Below are 20,840 nucleotides of genomic sequence, written 5' to 3'. Positions count from 1 at the left end.
GGAGCCGTTCCCTTCTGCGCCGGGGTTTCTCTTCGTGCCATCTTGTGTAAGCAACAGTGCTCAGGGCTGTCATAAGCCACCCGGCTTTGCAGGGAAGGCTCGGGGTTTTTTTTTTCCTTGTTCCGACTTTCGCTGATTTCCCTGTTATGCAGAGGTCGGCGTGGGGGGTGTGTGTGGGGCGCCCAGAGAGGTAGAGTGCGTCGTTAGAGCGGCTGGAAATACCTTCTTTCCCCTTCCCCAGCCCTTTCCTCGGGGAAATTTGCAAGGCTGGAGTTATAAAAAGCCTCCGCGTCTCCTTGCAGCCTGCACGGCTGGGCAGGGCAGGGGGCACGGCCGGCGCCGAGGAGGGGGGTTGCCCCGGCTGGGTCACGGGGGCACTCGGGGTCCGGCGTCCGCGGTCCGGCAGGGCCCCTCCGCGGGAGGGGGTGGCGGCGGGGCCGGGCGCTCGGGGGACGGCGGTGGAGGGGCCGGCGCGCTGCCGGCCGGCCGCTCCGGGATGGGGGGGACGACGTGCCAGCGCGCCCCTGGCTAGCGGCCCGGCGCCTCTCGGGGCGCACGGCTGAGCGGTGCTCGGGGGAAGCTCTGCGCCCTCCCCTGTCGGTCAGCGGTTCCCAGCCCGCTGCTAGCGGAGGCTCCCGGGGCCGCGCCGAGCCCCCGCAGCTCTCCCGGACGGCGGTGTGCGAGGGACCCTGCCGGGCAGCGGCGGGGCCCCCGCCGGGGCGAGGGGCGCACGCCCGGCCGCCGCCCGGGGGAGCTCGGCGGCGGCGGCGCCCGGCCGGCACGTGGGAGCGGGCGGCCTTCAGCACCGCGGGCGCGGACAGCGCCCGCCCGCCGGGGCGCGGAGCGCGGTTCAGCACCGGCAGGCGGACAGCGCCGCCGCCCCCTGAGCAGATTAGCGGAGCCGAGCGGGGCCGGCGCTCCCCCGCGCGCGGATAAGGCCGCGGCGAGGCGGCGGGCGCGGAGGTCAGCGGGCGGGGACCCACGGTTGGCCTCTCTTGCAGCTCTGGGGCATGGAGGGGAAGGAGAGGTGAGGAGAGCCGGCCCCCGCGCGCCCTGCCCCACGCCGCACCTTGGAGCGTCCAGCCTGAGGGGGACCAGCGATGCCTCTGGGGATGAATAAGCATGGATCTCGCTCTACTACCTCTTTGCCTCCGGACCCCACGGAGATCGTCAGGAGCAAGGCCTGCTCCCGCAGGGTCAAGCTCAACGTGGGGGGGCTGGCCCACGAGGTTCTCTGGCGGACCTTGGACAGGTTGCCGCGGACCAGGCTGGGTAAGCTCAGAGACTGCAACACGCACGACTCCCTCATGGAGATCTGTGATGACTACAACCTGGAGGAGAACGAGTACTTCTTCGACAGGCATCCCGGGGCATTCACCTCAATCTTGAACTTCTACCGTACTGGCAAGCTGCACATGATGGAGGAGATGTGCGCCTTGTCCTTCAGCCAGGAGCTGGACTACTGGGGGGTGGATGAGATCTACCTGGAGTCCTGCTGCCAGGCCCGCTACCACCAGAAGAAGGAGCAGATGAATGAGGAGCTGAAGAGAGAAGCCGAGACACTGAGGGAAAGGGAAGGGGAGGAATTTGATAACACTTGCTGTGCTGACAAAAGGAAAAAGCTCTGGGACCTCCTGGAGAAGCCCAACTCCTCTGTAGCGGCCAAGGTAAGATCTCCACACTTCTTCTCAAGTCTTGTCTGTGTTGGCTCATGACTGTGGTGATGCTTACACGAGGTATTGCCCCGCTACCCTTGCTTTAGCATCTGGGCACTTGTGGCTGGATGGATGCTGTGGGTGAAGGGGAGAAAGGCCTCCCAGATGCAACAAGGTTTAATGTATCTTTCTTGGGTAGTTTGGAAGAGAACTGGTTTGGGCTTCCCAGGGGTGGTCTAGGCTGCTCAGTGTGGGTACAGCTCCACTGACCCCTGGGTCAGCGTATGCTGATTGCTGTGGCTGAAGGTTAGTAGACTTGTTATCCAGTGGCCTGTCTTGGTGCATTTTGCAATAGAGATTTCTTTGGGCCTAAACCTTGCATATCTCCTCCTGCTTAACCAAACTGGCTTTTAAGGAGGAAATCTGCTTGAACTCTTAGACCCAGGTCCAGTCATGAAATAATGCCTTCCTTTCTAGGGCTTAATATACAATTCTGTGGTGAAATACATCTAGTTATTTGTATCATGCACTCCTAGGCTGCGGGTCTGCTAAAGCTAGCCTTTGAATTTCATCCTTTACCTGATTCCAGCCTATTTTAAGTCTCACCGTGCAATACTGCTGCAGCTCTGTCCCTGTTGAAGTACTGCTTACTCTGAAGTTGTGCCAGTGCAACAGATCTATTTGAAGGCATTTGGAAGATAAGATCCATGTTAGGAGAAACCAATGTCAGAGTTGGCTCTGATAATTTAGCTGTCTCATGTTAGTCACATATTCTTTAGTGAGGAAAATCTCTGAGAACACAATGATTCAGTAACCATGGGGACAAAAGTGAAGGGGGAGAGGTTGAAAACTGTGGGATGAATAACTGAAAAGCATGAAACGCTGAGCAGTAGGGACCAAAACTTGAATTTTCTATGTACTGGTGTCCTCATACTATGGCAAAGAAGTAGAAAGGGGCCCCAGCTACATCTTTAATGTCACCTCCCTGTTGTACTTACATTTGCAAATGCAAACCTTAGCTCCATCCCATAGGAAGTCTGGCTTTGGTGGGCTACTTATGAAAACAAACTACTCCTTTACCTCTCTTTTCTTGTACTGAGATGTTGTGCATCATGAACCAAAAGCATGTACGAAAGTTTGGGGAAGGGATTTTATGAAGTGTGGAGCTAAATGGCTCATTCTGGCAGGGGAAGGGAGAGGCATGGTCGGCTGTTGAACCGATTATCACTTTTTTAATGACAAAGGGAGCCCCGGAATGTCTTTTTCTCTCCAATGGCACAGATGACACTGCTGAATGCATTAATCATTTATAAGGCTCCTTTGGCACAGTCCCGGAATCCTGAAACACAGGCCCCGGGCTTTGCTGTCTGTGGCACTGACTCAAAATCCATTAGAGACTGTTGATGCTCATGATTTATTGTATATGAGCAGGGGTCATTCTTGCCAAATAAGTGTCTTTTGTGATTTATAAATGAAATGCACTCTAGCTTCATTTTCTGAGAAAATTCTCAGAGTAAGTGCATTCGGCATTGCAGGCTCTGGATTAATTGAGACTGAATGGTAATGCATTATTATCCTTCCCATTTAAAGCTATGATTCTGTGACTTCATTACTGTAATGAAAATGGTGCTCTATGTTCTCAGACCTCAGATATTCCAGCAATTCCCAAACACAGATTTCTACTCATTTCAAGTGTAGCAAAGAAAATGAGCATGATGAACAATTAGCTTACTAGGCAGGGATAGAAGAGCTGCTAAGCCTATTCTTTATCCGATTTTCTCCCTGCTGGTAGATACCTTTTCTCATGCCAGAGTATGCCCTTTGCTTTGATCACCTTCATGAGAATTCATTCTACATACTGAATAGGCTGGACCCAGTCTTCAACTTCTGATGGAGGGACTTGGCAGCCTGACCTGTTATCTGACTTAACCAGCTGTGCCCAGGCTCCGTTTCAGGCTGCATTTTCTAAATCTGAGCCTCTGCCGTATAGCTCCTGGCCAGTTTTCCTCAGCTGTCTGCTCAGTGGAGCACTTTTGCTGAGGCCACTGGCCTCCAGGAACTTCTGTCAGCTTTCCTAGAGCCAGACTCCATCTGCTTTGCTGGGTCTGGGAGCTCAAACTGTTCCTATAGAAAGGGAACAAAGTAAACTATTCTGAGGTTTAATGACTGTCACTGAAGGACCTAAAATAATTGGGAAAATGTGTACTACTCTCACTTATGCTTTTTCTTCAAACTTTTGGCACTCAACGCAAAGGTTTTTCCATTTAAATGTAAGAAATACAGACTGCTTTCATGTTCTCTAAGAAGTCTAGGAAATGGCTACAAATGAAGGTTGTCCCCCAAACCTAATGCAAGCCCTCTGTACGCCATGCCCCGTTGTCTAACTCCTGCTCCAGCAAGGTGGGCTTTCTTGCTGGCTGTAAGTAGTATTCGTATTTTAACATTTTTTTGCGCAATACCTAACCTGAATCCTCCATAACAGCTTACTGCAGAACTTCTCATGGTTAACTGGGACCAGCTAAAGACTGAGAGCAAGCTGTTTTTTTTTTTTTTTTTTATTTGTGGTTGTGTTTGTGGTGTGTGTGTGGGTGTGTTTTGGTGTTTGTTTTTTTTTTTTTTAAGGAATTATATGTGATGTATCTCAGGGTGGAAAACAGCATTCAAATAAGAGAAGAAGAATCCCCCAGACCTTAATTTTTGTTGCTCTTTTATCCACTGGCGATTTACCCATGTCTTTTGACTAATCTGTCTGGCTTTTAAACTAACCACCTCGTGGCAAGCAGTGTCTGATTTGTGTGATGCTTCACCCCGTACGTGACTGGAAAGAACACTGTTAGATTTTTATAATACCCACTCTTTGAGAGCCTCCAGATTTCTACGATGAAGCGTCAGACAGCTGTTGAAGCCCCAGGCTCGCTGCCTTGTCGCCCAGCACTAGCAGAGGGGTGTTTGCTCCTTTCCTATAATGCTGCAGTCCTTCGCAGCTGTAACCAGAGCTGCGCCGTCCTTGTGCGAGGTGCCGTAGAGCCACGGGGCAGCACTCCAGCCCTTCTCCAGGGTCAGACTGTGCAACAGGCACCCGAACCTTTTCACCCACCAGGCGATTTAACTTGGAGGCACCTGCTGTGCTGTACTCCCCTGTGCTCGCTTTGCCTGGGGGGAAAACCCCTAGGCACAAAATTGAGCACTGAGGGACTCTCACTCTTCCAAATGAAAAAATATTTAACAGGCAAGTTATTAAATAAAACTCTTCACTTCTCTCTCTCTAGCCTTACAGGATATTTTAAAGAATCAGTTTCTCCTGCTTCCTGTGGCTTTATTTGCCTGTATATCCCTGAGAAATACTCACTGCAGTCTTTGTGGATGCTTCCTCCTCTTCTTGCAATCACTTCTTTTGCATGTTCCTGCTTATTTTTATCATTCCCCCTATCTGCATAGTTTGGTGGTTGACTTTTGTTTTTGTGTGTTTTAAATAGTATTCTTCCTGTACTTTGTACTCGCAACATCCATTTTTAACCATAGAGGACTCTCTGGTGCTCACTTCTGTCTGGATTTACCCTAGATGAAGACGAGGTGCAGATATTTTCTGGAGTAGCTATTACATTTTGTTGTATTGTAATTTTCCTTTCCCTGGGAAAGAAAAGCAGCTCTCCAGAAGCCAAGCAGAACTGCTGCTTTTTCTCAGGACTTAGTGTCCATGTCAGGGGAGTAGTGGCTAGCAGTTCTCCAGCACTCTGGTTTGGGCTTTTGATCTTAATTACTCTTTCCCTCACCAAGGCTAAGCCTGGGCAGCTGGCTTCTATCACCCACAGCCCAGCTAGCAGCCCTGGCTTTCCAAAGCAGAAGTCCTTCCTGTAGCTGTTGTTTTTTACTACCCAAGCCAGTTAGGATCTGTGAGTGTCTCCTGCCTGGTGAGACATTTGTGCCCCTTGGGAGAACCAGCCTAGCTGTAACTCCAACTAGACTTCATGGCATCCTGAAAAATCAGACTGCAGTTGCTCCATGCTTTCCAGTATACACAAATAACAGATTAGACTAACTCAACATCTTAACTAACTTACATGGTCTTAGAACTCCCCTGATCACCTGGACCTTTCCAGCAACTCTGCAAGAACATTGCCCTTTTTGTCTCTTTGGAGGAAAAGAAATCCTTTTCTTCTTTTAGTCCTTACAAATTATTTCCCTGATCAATATTTGAGCAATTGGTGTTGCACGGCTGGGGAGGGGGGGTAGTCTGCTCGTCTTACAGACTCCTCTGCATGTGCTGGTTTCATCTATTTTTCCCTTGCTGTCCTGAAGGCTGAGAAAAACACGATGACATCACCCACTTTGCAAAAAGCTTCTCTGCATATCTGCATGTCAAGTAGGATGTGCACTTCCTCTCCTCCTCATTGCCTCCACTTCCCACTTGTCCCTGTCCTGTTGGGAGCTCAGCTGCAGCAATTCCTCTGTTCTGACAGGCTATTCCTCATCCTTTCCCCTGTTCCTACTATGTCTTTGCCAGTGCAATAATATCACGTTTATCCTTGAAAACATGCAACTCCAATTCAGTAATCTTATTATGCATGCCTCTACATTGGTTGAACAGCTTTTCTCGAGCTGCCCACTGCTCTCTGCTGCTAATCTCTGGATGCATTGCTTAGGGATTGGGGAGGTTGCTCTGTAAGCTCTTTTCTTATTATTGTTGATAGTAGTGACAAAATAAGAATGATAAAGCCTCTTGGAGATGCATTCACTACATCTAGAGCATTCTTCCCCCACATGGGCTTTCTATTCCTGGCCCTCCCTTATGGCATGCAGTTTTCATTCATCTCTAAACCTGCCTGAATTTAGCATTCAGCAGAGGAAACCCCTCTCCCTAATTGCAGGGGTCACATCTTAGCCATGTCTTGTCTGTCTCTGAGGCTCCCATCAGAGGGCAGATGTTGACTTTGTCTGTTAAAGCCAGATTGCCCATATTTTGCTTGTATCTGTGACTTTCATTTTTCTGATGTAGCTACTGCCTTGGCTTTTCTGCTATATATAGGAGACATTTTCCCTTCATCCAAAGTCGAGTCCTGCCTTTGGAGATCCTCAAAAGCAGAGCCTCATTCCAAAGCCTTTCCCCTGGGTTCAGGGATTTGCCACTTTGGTCTATAGCTTATTGCTGGGTTTCTAGCACAGCGCTGTCCTGTGGACACACAAACAATCGCTGTTCTGTATCAATCTCTCTTCATCCTGCAGCTCCTTTCTGGGTGCTTGTCTTTCCAGTGAACTTCTTAAACCTTTTGTCTGGGGAGCCCTAATTCCTATGTTCAGTTCCCTGCAACGTGTCCTCTGCTTCTGTCTCACTGATGACCTTCCCACAACGTATTGCTGTGCTGCCAGTTCCCAGAACCCCTCTGTATTACAGCTTCCCTAAACTCCCAGTTTGGGGGGAAAAAAACCCCTAGTAATATTGCTGACCTGGTAATTATGTCCCATGATTCTTTCCTGGCTCTAAAGAATCTTACTGGGAGCCCCTGTAACATAGGAGACACCCCGGCCATGACATCAGCTTGTTAGTCTCCCACAACCCTAATGCAACATCCCATGTTATTTCCTGCACGGTACGCATCTACCAACAACAAGCTTGTTCTAAGCTCTCCAGGTGGGATCCTCACCTTTCAAAGGCGATCCTTTCTCCAGACCTATTACTGCAGCCCTGAGCACCCCCTGGATCCAGGCAGGCAGCTGCCTGGCACTTCCTGCCTGAAAATGGTTTGGGTTCAGCAATTTATGATCTAAGCCTGCAGGTTTGCAGTCTCTAAACAATTTTAGAAAAGGAAAGTTCAAATTGTTAAGCCTAGTAGTTCTTTTGATGTACTTGCCATACCGTCCATGAAGTACAATGTGCATGAACACATATGTAGGCATAAGCCTGGATTTTTAACTTATTTAACTTTCCGCTAGGAAAGCCTGGAGCAAGTTTGTGGTCCTCCCTGAGCCTAAACATCCACATCTGTGTGAGACTGCCTGCCTGTCTCAGGAGGGAAGCAACAAGCTTATGTGCTTGGGCTGAATTCCTTGGAGGACGTGTGCTATAGAAATATAGTCAATGCTATTTTTAAAGCACCAGCTCTCATTTGTACCTTTGAAAAAAATCTCTCTGAGAAATTAATTCCCCTTGCTGCTCAGTGTTCTCCCATCCTGCTCAGCCTGCAAGCAGACATGGTTTAAGGTGCCAACATCACTAGTCAAAAATTTAGGAAACCTTGCAAGAATGGGAAATCCCTGTCTTATTCAGCTGTAGCTGAAGAGGTTTAGTAATAAGGGGGTTTGGAAAAAGAGTGCTGGGCCTGATCCACCCAGGAAATGCTGGCGTGGTGTAATGCTCACAAAGCGTGGGTGCAGCTTCGGCTGGTACCTGTGCAAGCACTTGCGCACACTGACGAGTCAAGCATGCTGTGCCCGATGGGTGTGCGCTGACTGCAGTGGTGTTCAGAGCTAGCTATGCAGAGGCATGCTGGAGCTGTGTAAAAAAAAAATAAATAAATAAATAAAAATATTCTTTTCCTTTTTTAAAACACTCTCTGTTCAACTTTTCTTACACAGTGGGATAAATATCCTTGCCATCATATTCCTACTTCTGCCTGTTCCTTCTTGATCCTGAAGATCACAATTTCCTTCTAATTTCTCTCAACGTAAATGCCCCCAGGGAGAGGAGTAATCCAATGTTACTCTTACAACACGGGCACTGCTATTTGTCATTGCTAATGGCAAAATATTTATGTCAAAGAAAGTTCACAGCTGATCACTTAGTTCATATAATAAACACAGTCAATATGATTTACTCCACGGAGATATCTGGCAGCAACAGAAGAGGCACAATGGGGCCAGTGAATGTGAGCAAGACATTAATATTGGCCTTCTCTGAAGAAGCTATACATGGAAGCTCTATGTTGTCACTGCTTCTACTACATTAAGGCAGACAACGATCAGACCCTAACTGTTATGAGAGTTGCCCAGTTTGTTTCCTAGATTTAGAGGCTCAGCTTCATCGCAAGCTGTGTTGGCTTCCCAGGCGAGGATTGGGAGCACTGGTACAGCAATAGCCGAGCTCAGGTTTGGAGGTCACTGCCCTTATGGGGCAAAACTGCTTCAAGGGCTGAGTGGGTAAATTGGCTCTGCGTTGCTGTGTGCCATGGACCTAGGAGATGGCAACAGCTCGGGGATCCCTGCCCCACACCCCATCACTTAACTGTCATACCTGAGCTGCTTTAGTTTTGGCACCCTTTATCCTTAGGATGACCTTGCCCTAAGTTTACTCCCTGGGGCAATAGCCACATATTCACCTCCTGGCTTTTGCAATTACTCAGTACAGCAAAAGTAAACCTTGTAGTAACCTTGCCTCTTAGTTTGGCTGGTCTCTGGTTTGTCTCTGCTGTCTCCTTTACAATCTGGCACTAGCTGAACATGTTTACCAGCAGGACTCAGTGAGGTCTCTTTCTGATTTTTTAATGAAAAAATTCTACTCTTTATTCTAGAGCAAGTCTGGAAGAGTGCTGAGCATCCCTACGCAAGCAGTGTGCCTTTGTACCTGCTATAGCCTCTCCCAAAATGCTAGCATTTAAATATCCCAAGCATGTTTATTTTCTAGGTCTCACAATAACACCAGCAGCCCCAGCCCTGCTTCTGCGGAGGGTAAAACTCCCATTGAATGTAATGGGAACAGATGAGTATTATAATGTCTGTACTCATCAAGCAAAGCTCTCAAAGTGCTTTGAAAAGATGGATTACTTAAGGCCAGGACAAACCTGTGATATATGTATTATCCCCATCTTAAAGTGAAGAGGTGATCATTGCCCAAGGTCAGTGAGAAAGGCCAGGGCAGAGCTGGGGGGACGCTGGCTTCCTCTGTCCCGTGTCACCAGTACGTTTTCATGGTGTAAGTGAGCTTCCAGCGGCCCTTGCCTGCTGCCTGTGGTGCGATATTAGAGAGGGAAAGGTGCTGGCAGCCCTCCGACATCTTATCCAAGGGGATGGAGTGAGAAATCAAACCTCTCTGTTTCAGCACAGATATTCCTATTTATACGAGTCCAGCCTGGAAAACTTTGTCGTGTTTGAGGAATGAGTGGTTACAGAAAAATGGAAAGGTTTTCTCTAGTAGATCTAAAAGCACAAGGTCTGTACTGGGGCATTTTCAGTACTCTCTGATGCAATTCTGACTGTAGGGAGGGGATGATGTTAAACTGAATAGCAACAAAGTAAGTATGTTAGACTACATATATATAATTGTATTATGAAATGATATAATAAATCATAATACATATCCAATACAGTATATATTGATATGTATGCACACATACTATATAAAATTGCCCCTCTGTATGGGAATTCCTTTGTACCAAAATTAACCTGGATATGGAAGGTATTTATTTGCAATTAAGAACTAATCCTAGCAACCAGCTCCTCTTTGAGCACAGCAAATGTAGTGAATGACTCAAACATTACTCAACAGGGGTAGTATCTCCTCAGACAAAACAATTGCTACCTTTGATAGTAACAGTATCTGTGTGAACGTGAGGGTCAGAGCATGGGCTTTTTGGTAGTTTGGGAGCTCCTTTCAGCCTGGCCTTGGAAGATGTATTGACATTTTTAGGAATATTCCCCCCTTTCCCCATTCACAACTCTCTCCCAGACCTGTCGTGATTCCTGCGAGTGTTTTCGCTGAAGTTTGTGGCTATTCCGGTCCAATGATGTGGACCGTTGGTCCAACGGCTGCGGATGTTTTGAGACTCTTCCTCTGAGGTCCTGGCATTGCAGTGTGGGGATGGTGGCCTTAACCTCAGCACTCTGCTGCTTGGTTGTGTGTCTGAAACCTGGGTTTGGACAAGAGGCATTAATAGCAAAGCAAAAACCGAAGCGCTTGTTGGTACCTGAATCTCGTATTGACAAACCTCATGTGAAAAACAGCATCCATCAGGCATCTACCTAATCTGATAAAAAACCTTGTGTCACTAACAACAGCTGGGTGAACAGTCAAAACAAATGGAAGGAACGATTTATTTTAAAGTTCATTTTTTCTGCGGTACGTAATCAGTTCCACTTATTATGAGTTCAACTTATTCAATGCTGTTTGGACTAGGATTCATGCAGAGTCTCTAGCCAAAAGCACAGATTAGTTTTGTTTTATTTTATTTAAGTCCATTTGCTCTTGCTCATTTTTGAACAAAATGGAGCTGTAAATCTCATTTGCAGTACATAAACAGCATAAACACCAGAAATGCTCTCTGATTGGTACTGATGGACAAAATGTTTCTAAAATGTGATCATACTTACCAAATTTTATTTTAGACTTAAAATTCCTCCTGGGTATCTCTTTAAAAAAAAAAAAAAAACCACCCCAAAAAACCAACCAAAAAACCCCCAACTCATTTTGCTAAAAGAATAAATTGAAGATGTGAGCAAAGAGGTCTGTCTCAGTCTCACTACTTAAATTCTTTTGTAGGGGGCAGGAACTCTAGTAAGCATGCTTTCCATGACACAAGAAATCTCTTCCGTGTGCTAGGTATGCTTTGCTTGGCTGGTTTCAGTAGTGTCTGATGGTAGCATAAACTGGGAAAGGAAACATGTTGTGGCACAAAGCACCAGGAGCAGCTCCTTGGTTCCCTGAGGACCCTTTTATATGACTACGTCCAGTCTTTTCTTATCCTTTTCTGCAGTGATTCAGCATCTGCCGGTCCCTAGCTTTCTCTACCCTGGCATCAGAGTGCGTTGTAATGTGCTTGTCCTCCCAGCTGTCTTGTGAAGGAGAGCAGCGCGATTATCCCGGTTTACTTGGAGAGGGTACAGAGGGACTAACTGGCTTCTCAGGGTCTGTGATGGAGCAACGAACGGAGTCGTAATCCACCCCTAATCCCTGGACCGCTTTTTTTTTTCTTTGGTGCAGCTGGATTCCAGCCGTAAGCATTCAAGAAGCAGCTGTAATACATAAGAGTCTAACGCTTCCATGAAATTGCCTAGGAATCCATCTCAGATTGGGTTTCTTCATATTTCTGGGAATCTTGCTTGTACCTGGCACATTCTCAGCTCTGAAAAACTTCATTCACATGGCTGAAATTTTTCTGTTTGTTTCAAAATGTCCATCTATTGCTCTGCACACTTAACTTCTTTTGCATCCCATGCTTTTATTAACTGTAGTGATCACACATCAAATAAACCCTCTTTACTTCTCATAATTGGTGCATTTGACCACTTCCACTATTAGTAACTACTGTAACATCCTTGTACTTTTCCATATCTGGTGATTCTCAAAAACTATGGGTTCATCAAGTGTCTGGATAGAAAAGGAGTGTAACTCACTTTCTGACGCAATGTTTACTGTCTGCTATCAGAAGAACCCAGCCTCTGTGGTGGAATAGGGAGCTTTCACTCCTTGTTTACTTATTTGTGAATTTTTGGTAAATCTGTCCTTCATAGCATAAAAGTTAAATCTTTTTAGAAAAGAGGGAAAAAAAAAAAGTGTTGTCTCCTCTCCTGTCAATGTGCCAGAAGTTTATTAATAATACATAATTATTATACATTGCATTTCTTAGCTCCTTTCATCCAAGGATCTTAAAGTGCTTCACAAACATTAATTAAGTAATCCTCATGACTGCCTGGTGCAGTTAACTATTATTATCAATCTACACTTAAATATGACAATGCAGAAGAAATAGTAAATAAGAAAATCTCCCAGATACAGGCAAGAGCAAACCTGGTCTAGAAAGGTAAGGACTGGAGAAGGTATCATCATTTTGTAGTTGTATTCTGTGTAAGTGAACCTACCAGTCTGCCTGTCAACGTATCGGAGCAGTTACATCTGAAGTTTACTGGTGGTGGACACAGGACGAAGACAGCAGTTAGGAGATTTTCTAGACCAACACAGTATTATCTCTGCAGGCAAGAGGAAAGTTGCAACTGGCAGCAGAACTCGTGTCCCTGATTGAAAGCAGCGGAGCTGGTGGCAGAGGGCTTTCTCTGAAGCAGCCTCAGCAATGGGACTTACTGATACTCGCACCCAGAGAGCCTTCATTTGTTATCCTTTGCAGGAGGGGGTCCCCGAGGTGCAGCCCATCAAGTGCATGTAGTGTCCCATGAAGGGTCTCTTCAACCCTCAGCAGACCCAGCTGACCACCAAGGCTGTCGCAGTGATGGGGTCTCTTCCAGTGCCTGCACCTGGAAGTGAGTGCAAGGGACCCAAAGCTGTCTGCCTGGTCAGCTGGTCCCACCAAGGGGTCACCGTGCAGAGTGTGAGGACCTTCACACTTGAGCTTTTCATCTCTGACTGCTCCCCTGCTCTCTTCCCTTCCGCAGGGAGCCACTGCAGAGCTGTCCCCAGGCTAAGTATGCTTTTGCAGGGGAAGGAGCCTTTGTGCTGTCCCCAGCCAGCGTAGCTCTTGCCTTTCCATGCACAAAGCTTTAGGAAGTCCTGCACAGGGTGGCTGCAAAGCTCACCGTAGTTTTTTCCCCTCAGCCCTTGGATTGAGTTGCAGGAGGATCTGCGTCTTATTATCTTGACTGGTGTCACTTAGGAATGGGTTTGTTCTCAGAAAGAATAGCTTTTGCTAGGATAGAACAGAGATGAAAAATAAATAAATACCAATGTTCTGGCAGCAAATTCCCCCTCACTTTGCAGCTGTACCTCATGCTTATTGCCAGGGAGCTGAATTAAACTTAGGTTAGTCAACACGTGGTTATTCTTAGCCTCTAATCTCCCCCAGGTAAGAGTCTGATTGATCTCAGCAGGTTTTGCAGCATGTAGCTGAGAAAGCCACGTCTTTTAAATGTGTTACCTGTTACTACGAGGAAGGCAGGCTCACACAACAGCGGTTTTGGTTTTCAGTGTTAAGTACCTGCCAGTTTTTGCAGTGTATTAAGATAGATGATGTCAGTGTTGGGAGGGACTACAGGGAGGTGGTGTGGATCCAGTTTCCCAGGAGTGCTGAAGACCCTCTGATACCACGAGAGCTCTGATATGTCAACCTCTAGTTTTGCCTTTGGAGGAGATGCCAGATGGCACCACTGGCATTTACTTCTGGTTTATTTTGACAAAGTTGCGGGCTTGGTAGCTGACTCCAGGTATATTGAGTCCTACTTATTGTTGTTTTGATCCTTCAAGGTAAACTTGAAGCAGATGAGGTGTAGTGTGTGAAGTCTGATTAGTTCCCACTGATCTGGGGCCTACTAGCCCTGTCTTGACTGAAGCAATCTTATCAAAGGGAGCTTTTCAGGAACAAAAACCTCACATATCCTTCATGCCACCCTTGGTACCAACAGACCCAACACTCGCTGTATCTGTTTTGACCCCTTCCTGACTCCAGGTTCCTCTGTGGGGCTCAGCATGACAGGACAGAGCACTTCTGGGCTGTCCTGGTAAGGAGATATTTCCACCAACCACAAGATATGCTGCATTCTAGATCACATCAGGTATCAGAGTTCATTTTGCTAATTGACGTGTTTGTGCTCTCTCTGTCTGTGTTTACACACAATGTTATTCTATGGGAGTAACTTTAGACTTCCAGCAATCCCAGGGAATGGTCTCATTTAACGCCTGTAGCCATGGCCAAAGCCGGCTTTAGCGTATGCAATCTACCTACTGAAATACGAGACTTTCATCATGCTACACAAATACATTGGGTCCCACTAGAGTGATGTCTGGCCTCTCTTTCTTCTCTGCTGAACACTGGGGCAGGTATAATTCCATTATTTTTGCATGTCCATTAAGCTAAAGAACAAATTTGCTAAAGTTTCTGGCTATGAATGAATGGCCATGAACGAAACCCACTTGACTTAGGAGTTATTTTTAAAGATGCTCTTAAGAACTTCTTGTAAAGTGGCTGTGACATACTTTTTAGTTTGCACTATCTTCTGGAAAACTTGCTTTGTGGTCTGGATAACTTGGGCACGGCGATGCCACTTCCAGGAGTTACAGATGTAATTTATTTAATTCTCAAATTCTTTGTAGGAAGTTCCATCTTTTTGTTTGGTGTTTATATAGCACTAAGTGCAACACTGTCCTGACTCACAGCTCATGTATGCTGCCCCAAAACAAGTCATAAATATGTTTTACAGAGTAAATAAACTGCTGCAGAAAGGTATGGGATTTAGTTTCCATAATTACTAATCCTATAACCAAACTGGCCTGTTTCTTGAGGAGCAGTGGCAGAAGGATGGTGTGCCTCTGCCTGCTCTTCAACTGTGCTGCTCGCCTCGCCACCACCGGCTCACTTAAACTGGGATCCCAGTTTCCAGTAGGACTCCAGGCTGTGCAAAGCAGGGAGGGATTAAACAACCTGTTTGGCCTCACAGAGAGGCAGTGAGCGGAGCAGATATGGAGAGAAAGTTATTGCTTTGGCTGTCCCCGCTTAATTCACCTAAGCTGGTTGCATCATAGGTTTAGGATTAGTTTATACCAACAAAAGCAACTGGGAAGTGTTCCCCCAGGCACTCTGTGCCAGTTTCAGTACACGAGTGCATTACTGATACTTTCCACACAGATGTAGTCTGTGGTCTTGATTTCAGCAGACCTAGGCAGGCATGTGTGTGCAAAGGAAGGATGAACAGCTAGGTTGTACACACAGTTGCTGTGATTTAGCATGCAAATCAGGTGGTTGGAATACGCAAATGTATCTTGTGGTTTATACAAGCAATTACTCAATCTGCGTGTGGAAAAACAGGATAATTGTGTGCAAATTAGGCGTATCATTGCATAGAGTGCAGTTGTGTGTCTAAATGGTCAGCAAATCAGATCCTTTCTATCCCCCTATTTTACTATTAATGCCTTCATATCCTAAGGGAAACTAAGTACTAAGTCTCTTCCTAACTTTACTTTTTTTCCTCTTCCACCAGGTCCTTAAACAGTTCAAATCTCTGCTGTCATTTCATAACTTGTTCCCTACATTATCACCTACCTGCTGGAATATTTCTTTTCCTTAGCATTTTTTGGGGGGAATAAGCCGTAATGCTGGTAATAGGCTCCCTCTTCCTGCCCACAGAACGGTCTTTTGCATCAAAAGTACATTGCAGCCCCCTCTTTAAAAGTCTGTTTCTTCCAATAAAAGTCCTTCACTATTGACCTCCTTGCTGCAGTCTTTCCCAAAGTGTTTCTGGTGAGTCCAGTGGGTCAAAATTTAGCTCAATGTTCTTGCGTTAGCCCCATGGCGTTGTACTGCTCTGGTATGTCTTCCCTCTGTGCAGGTGGGATGAAACCCCAAATTGAGAGAGGTGACGGTCTGTTGGGCAGAGACGTGGCTGATATTGGCAGATCAGGGGTCATGGCTTTGTTATGAGCTTTCTGCACAAAATCCAAAAGGTGATTTTTCTCTCTTGTGCCTCTGACCAACATCTGCAAAAGATGGAAAATCTCTCTTCGCTTTTCCCATGCTTGTCTTGATAGGACGTAATCCTTTGGGCACCCCTTCTTTGCCCTGTGCTTGTACATCGGAGCCCTAATTCAAGGGGCAAAACAAACACAGTCTGTCTCTTTACTGCTCTGCTGGTACAGCATCATTTCTGCTTGTGTTCTTCAGAAGGAACACAGATAAAGCTTAGTCTGGCCAGCTGTCGCCTTTTTGATTTAGTATCTTAGGTGGTCGACAGCTAATGATTAATCTTAAACGTCACCTCTTTTCCTTTCAGACTGACTCCTTAAACTGTTGGGACGTTTCAATACATTTTAAGTAAAGCAATGATGCCCTGTGCCAAAGAACAGAGAGCAAGTATGGCAAAGCTCCAGCCTTTGCACCTGTTCTGGGTTGCTTTTTGTATGAAGTGCTGTATAATTGTCTTCTTCGTTAGCAGCCTGCTGAATTCTGGTGTGTGAGGGATTAAAAACTCTAATGAATATGGATTATTTCAACTATTTTCCTTTGGGACCCAGTACAGAATGGAGATTTTTGGAGCTATATGCTCGTATAATAACAAGGAATGGAAAATGCCTTCCCCTGCTCTTTTTCAAAGTTATCTCTTAAGACTGAGTATCAAAACAGACAGCTGATCCTCCTGCTCTGCCTATGATGCTCAGATCCAGCTGACCCTCCGGCTGGATTTGGCTAGAGGTGAAATGAAAACCTTGCTAAGAGTGGAAAACTTCAGCACGCGCATAACTTCCAGCATGTCAGTAGTCTCCTCGAAGCCAACAAGTCTCAAGCATCTGCTTAATATTAAGCATGTAGCAAAGAGGGAGCAAGTTATGGTGCAATTAAAGGACCCATTTCGCTGAGGAGGCCAGGAGCGTGTGCTGGATAAGTTTCTATGAAAATAAGGACATTTTCCTCCTTCAATTAGAATTCTTCAGTGCTTAAGCTTAATGTGTCATCTCCAACATCCAAGAGGCCTGGAGAGTTTGTTTCTGTGGAACAGGTGTTCAACAATCTGCATTTTATTTTTTTGTCAGTTTGGACACTTTCTTGCTTCTGCTTGCAGAAATTGGATCCTTCATATCTACAGGCAAGGCTGGTCTCTGCCCTCTCGGTCTCTGGAGTGTTCCTTCCGAGGGGATCACAGAGCGCTCTGCGGGCGTTTGCTTAAGCCCACTTTGCAGGCAGGGAAACTGAGGCACAGTGAGACACTAGCAGCTTTCCCAGCTCCCAGGTCAGGTTTGAACCACAGGCAAGTGTTTCCCACACCAGGTCAGCCGTGCAGGCAGTGCCAAACCACCCAGCTGAGCTGGTGCCCGTCAGACATGCGCTGTGCCCCCTTGGCTGGGGCTCGGAGCAGGCGTGCCAGCGGTTACCTCCCTCAGCTGGCACGCGAGGCTAGTAAGCCCCAGTGAAGCACCTCATGAGCCTGAGCCCTAGCATCCTATGTGACCGTTAAGGCCTCATCTGCTTTTTGAGGCTACTATTGTGACAGTGCTGGGCCCAGGAGATGCAAGGTATGGCTGAAATGGGGAAGGGAATCTGTATTTTCTCTAATTCAGCTGTGTGTCTCCCATTCAGATCAAGTCCTTTCCCCTCCCTGGTGAAAGCAACACTTGGTTTCTCTCTCCTGCCAGCATTGCAGAGCCAGTCTCACTGCAAGAGAGTGGGAGAAAGTGGGGAGAACCGTTTTTTGACTTAATTTGGAAATATCCTCCCAAACTGCATAGCAAAAACCCTCTCAAAGCAGAAATCAATTTAATGGCAGCTCTCTGATGGGCCGAGTTTCTTACCAGGGTGAAGGAGTAGGATACCCTTGCAGGAGCTCAGTTAGATCAATATGGTAGAGTAGGGTGGGTGAAACCTTTCTGTTATTCTGAAGCTTTTTGCTGGGGAAAACAAAAGGACAAAACTCTTACAGGAACTTTTAACCAGCTCCTGAGCGGGGGTTCTGCTGTAGAGGCAGCGGCCGAGCGGTTCCCCCAGGGAAAGCCCCCAGCCCTGGGAGTGCTGCAGCCAGCCAGCAGCCAGCACACGCAGATGCTCTCCGGCCTGCGGAGAACATCAAGGTCTTTTTTGCCAGATAATAAATCTCAGTCCTTAACTGGCTGCACAGTGATACTATTCCTCTCCAGGTGAAGAATCACATGGCCATAAAATTTTGTGATATAAACAAGGCAGATGTGGTCAGAATCCTATTTGGACAGATTTATAGCTTGACTATGGTGCAGCAACCTTGCCTGGGCTTTATGCCACCAGTAATTAATATGCATCCTGGGCTCTGTTTTCCTTCTGGACAGTGTACTCTTGCATGCTTGTGTTTTAGACTGTAAGCATGAAAGTCTGCTGTTTCCTGAGAAAGAGACTTTCCTGGGGAGGCTGTGCTGGAAAGCTATTGCCCTGCATATTGCGTGGAAGTGAAAGACAGCAAATGGCCAAATTTGGGAGAGCAGCACTTCCCCAGCACACTTAAAGCCTCCAGGTTGCTGGCGATGAGTCTTTGTGCAGTGATTATCATAGAGAGTCGACGTTTGCCATAGTTTCTGCCTACGCTGAGATGAAGAGGTTGCTGGAGAAACCTCATTTTGTCTGTTGACATTGGACAGTGACCTCCAGTTCCCTGCCCTGTCCGTGGGAGATTTATGGGAAACAATGGTAGTGCCTAGGTGCAAATACCTACACCCAATCTTTGAATGCAATTTCTCTGCTGCTAATTTATTCCAGTCTAATTCAGCAAAGCATGTACATGTAGGCTTCACTTTCAGCCTGTGTTTTCACAACGTGTGTACATCCCACCAAAGCTGACTAAAGGTGTGCTCACGCTCTCCTGAAGCGGATCAGTGCCATGGAAGAGCCGGGTGTCTGTTGAGGCAATCTGGAGCGCTGTGGTGACACAGAGAGGCAAGGACGTCAAGGAGAGATTTATCACCAGCAAAACCTCCTAGCAACAGGGGTGACAGCAGGGTCCCTTTTGGCCCATGAAGAGGCAGGGGGCCTGATGAGGATAGATAGTGTTGCCTCAATATTTACCTCCTGTCCTTGAATGCTGGGTGAAGCCACCATTTTATTTTCTCCTCTTGATGGCTTTTCTTGGAGCGGCATCGGTGTCCTTTGTTGTCCTCCTCTTCCAGGTGTTCACACCCAGAGGTGACCGCAGGAGTTGCCACCCCTTCGAGCTGCTCAGACTTGTCCATTTTCATCATTCACACTCAGGTCATCTCTTAGGCGTTCCCTTGCACCTCTGTGCTTCAAAAACTATTTGTGTTTAATACTGAAGGAATTAAAGAAAAAGGGAGACGGGAGGAAAGCTTATTCTATGTTATTCCAGGGGCCACGATCCCAGCACTGGATTTGGGCACAGACTTTCAACTTGGACAGTCCCCCACATATTAAATCCCTGCTCAGCATCATCCAGCTCTGTAGCCAGAAACGACTTGCAGTAAGGCAATTTCCCTTCTTCTTACACAACAGCTGTTCCCTCTTCACTGTCCTTCCCATTTTCTGTAGGCACTCAGTCACAGTGCTTGTGTACAGAGCGTTTTGGCATTGTCAGCCCCCTCCCTCCTCTGTTGGTAGGGGTACAGTATAAAAGATACATCTAATTAATGACCAGTGACCTCGTGCCATTCTAAACTATTGGTCATCAAGTAGGAGGCAAGATACCGAGCACATTAAAATTTGTCACCTTTAGGATTTGAATTGGAAACACGGACTGTTGCTTTGCTGGGTTATTTGTTTTATCGTTAATGAGATTTCTCTGCACTTTTCTGTCTCTGTACGGTTTGGAAAACACATTTTGGTAGGCCAGCAATCCTAGAAACATAGGCGTTAACAACAAAATCGATATGGTTTCATTAGACTTAGCGCTTGGTGTGCAATTATGTTATTTTCTCAACAGCAAGTGGCTGTATCAGCTCAGGCAGGGAGAAGGGCTTAGCTGGGAGCTTGCTGAGGCTTGCCTGGCTGTGGACGTCAGGCTGCTGGAAGCCAGGGCTTGGGTTTACCATACACCAGCTTTGCACCAACTCCACACGGTGATGTTTCTATGTGCACTATCGGTAAGACAGTTTACTCCTTGATTGCGTATTTGAAGCCATGGAGACTGTGGACGGCAAAGGCTACCTTGTGTTTGTGATTGAGTTAGTCACTGAGGGTTGAATAAAAGTGTTCTGCAGCAAATGATTCCATCACAGGTGCTCTGTGACCCTACTGCACGTTATCCCAAAATAACGCGGTCATGCAGCAGTTTTACAGCACATGTATGGGCCAAATTACTTCTTTAAAAATAAGTAGATTAGGTAAAAGGACCTGGTTTTCTGATTAATGACTTAAGCTGTATTGATCAAATGATAACCAGTCTGAAAGGCTGGTTGCCATGGGATTGTCTGATACCTCAAAAAAAAAAAAGCTTCTTTGGGTTCAGAAGTCGATGGTATACCAGCATTAATGCTAAGGCATGTGGTTTGGTCTTGTTTATACTTCCCCTGCTATTTACAGAGATCTCTGGTGGTTTATGAGAGTTCATGTGAGACGGTAAGAGGCAAGCAAGCGTTGGGATGCTCCAGAGTGCTGTGCTGATGAATAGCATTTCATGTGCTGGCAAAGGCCCGAGGAAACTCTGCGCTGGTGGCTGCCTTCATATCTTCATCCCCACAGAGACCCTTCCCAGCACTGCCAGCCTTTCTGGCAGCATTTGATCAAAGTCTTTAATTTGAGCCCTGTGTTGCAGGAAAAGCAACAAAAGCAAGGTCCCTCCTTTACCTCCGGCAGAAGGTACGAGCTGCTTCTGTCCGAGCTGAGCCCACAACTAGGTCTCCTCACCAGG

General features: G+C 46.8%; 1 protein-coding gene across 1 annotated transcript in view; it reads left to right on the top strand.

Moving 5' to 3' along the window:
- The first annotated feature begins 1,022 nt into the window (after nt 1-1,022).
- KCNB1 (potassium voltage-gated channel subfamily B member 1) overlaps nt 1,023-20,840 on the top strand; it is a 127,267-nt gene continuing 107,449 nt past the window's right edge. Inside the window, exon 1 of the mRNA XM_075517018.1 lies at nt 1,023-1,667. Within this exon, the coding sequence (XP_075373133.1) occupies nt 1,101-1,667 (567 nt within the window). The 5' untranslated portion in view covers nt 1,023-1,100. The remainder of the gene's footprint in view (nt 1,668-20,840) is intronic.

The sequence above is a fragment of the Mycteria americana genome, chromosome 14, assembly GCF_035582795.1.
Source record: "Mycteria americana isolate JAX WOST 10 ecotype Jacksonville Zoo and Gardens chromosome 14, USCA_MyAme_1.0, whole genome shotgun sequence".
In the NCBI taxonomy this organism is placed as follows: domain Eukaryota; kingdom Metazoa; phylum Chordata; class Aves; order Ciconiiformes; family Ciconiidae; genus Mycteria; species Mycteria americana.
The sequence above is the reverse complement of the archived record's forward strand: the minus strand, read 5'-3'. Positions and strand labels throughout refer to the sequence as shown.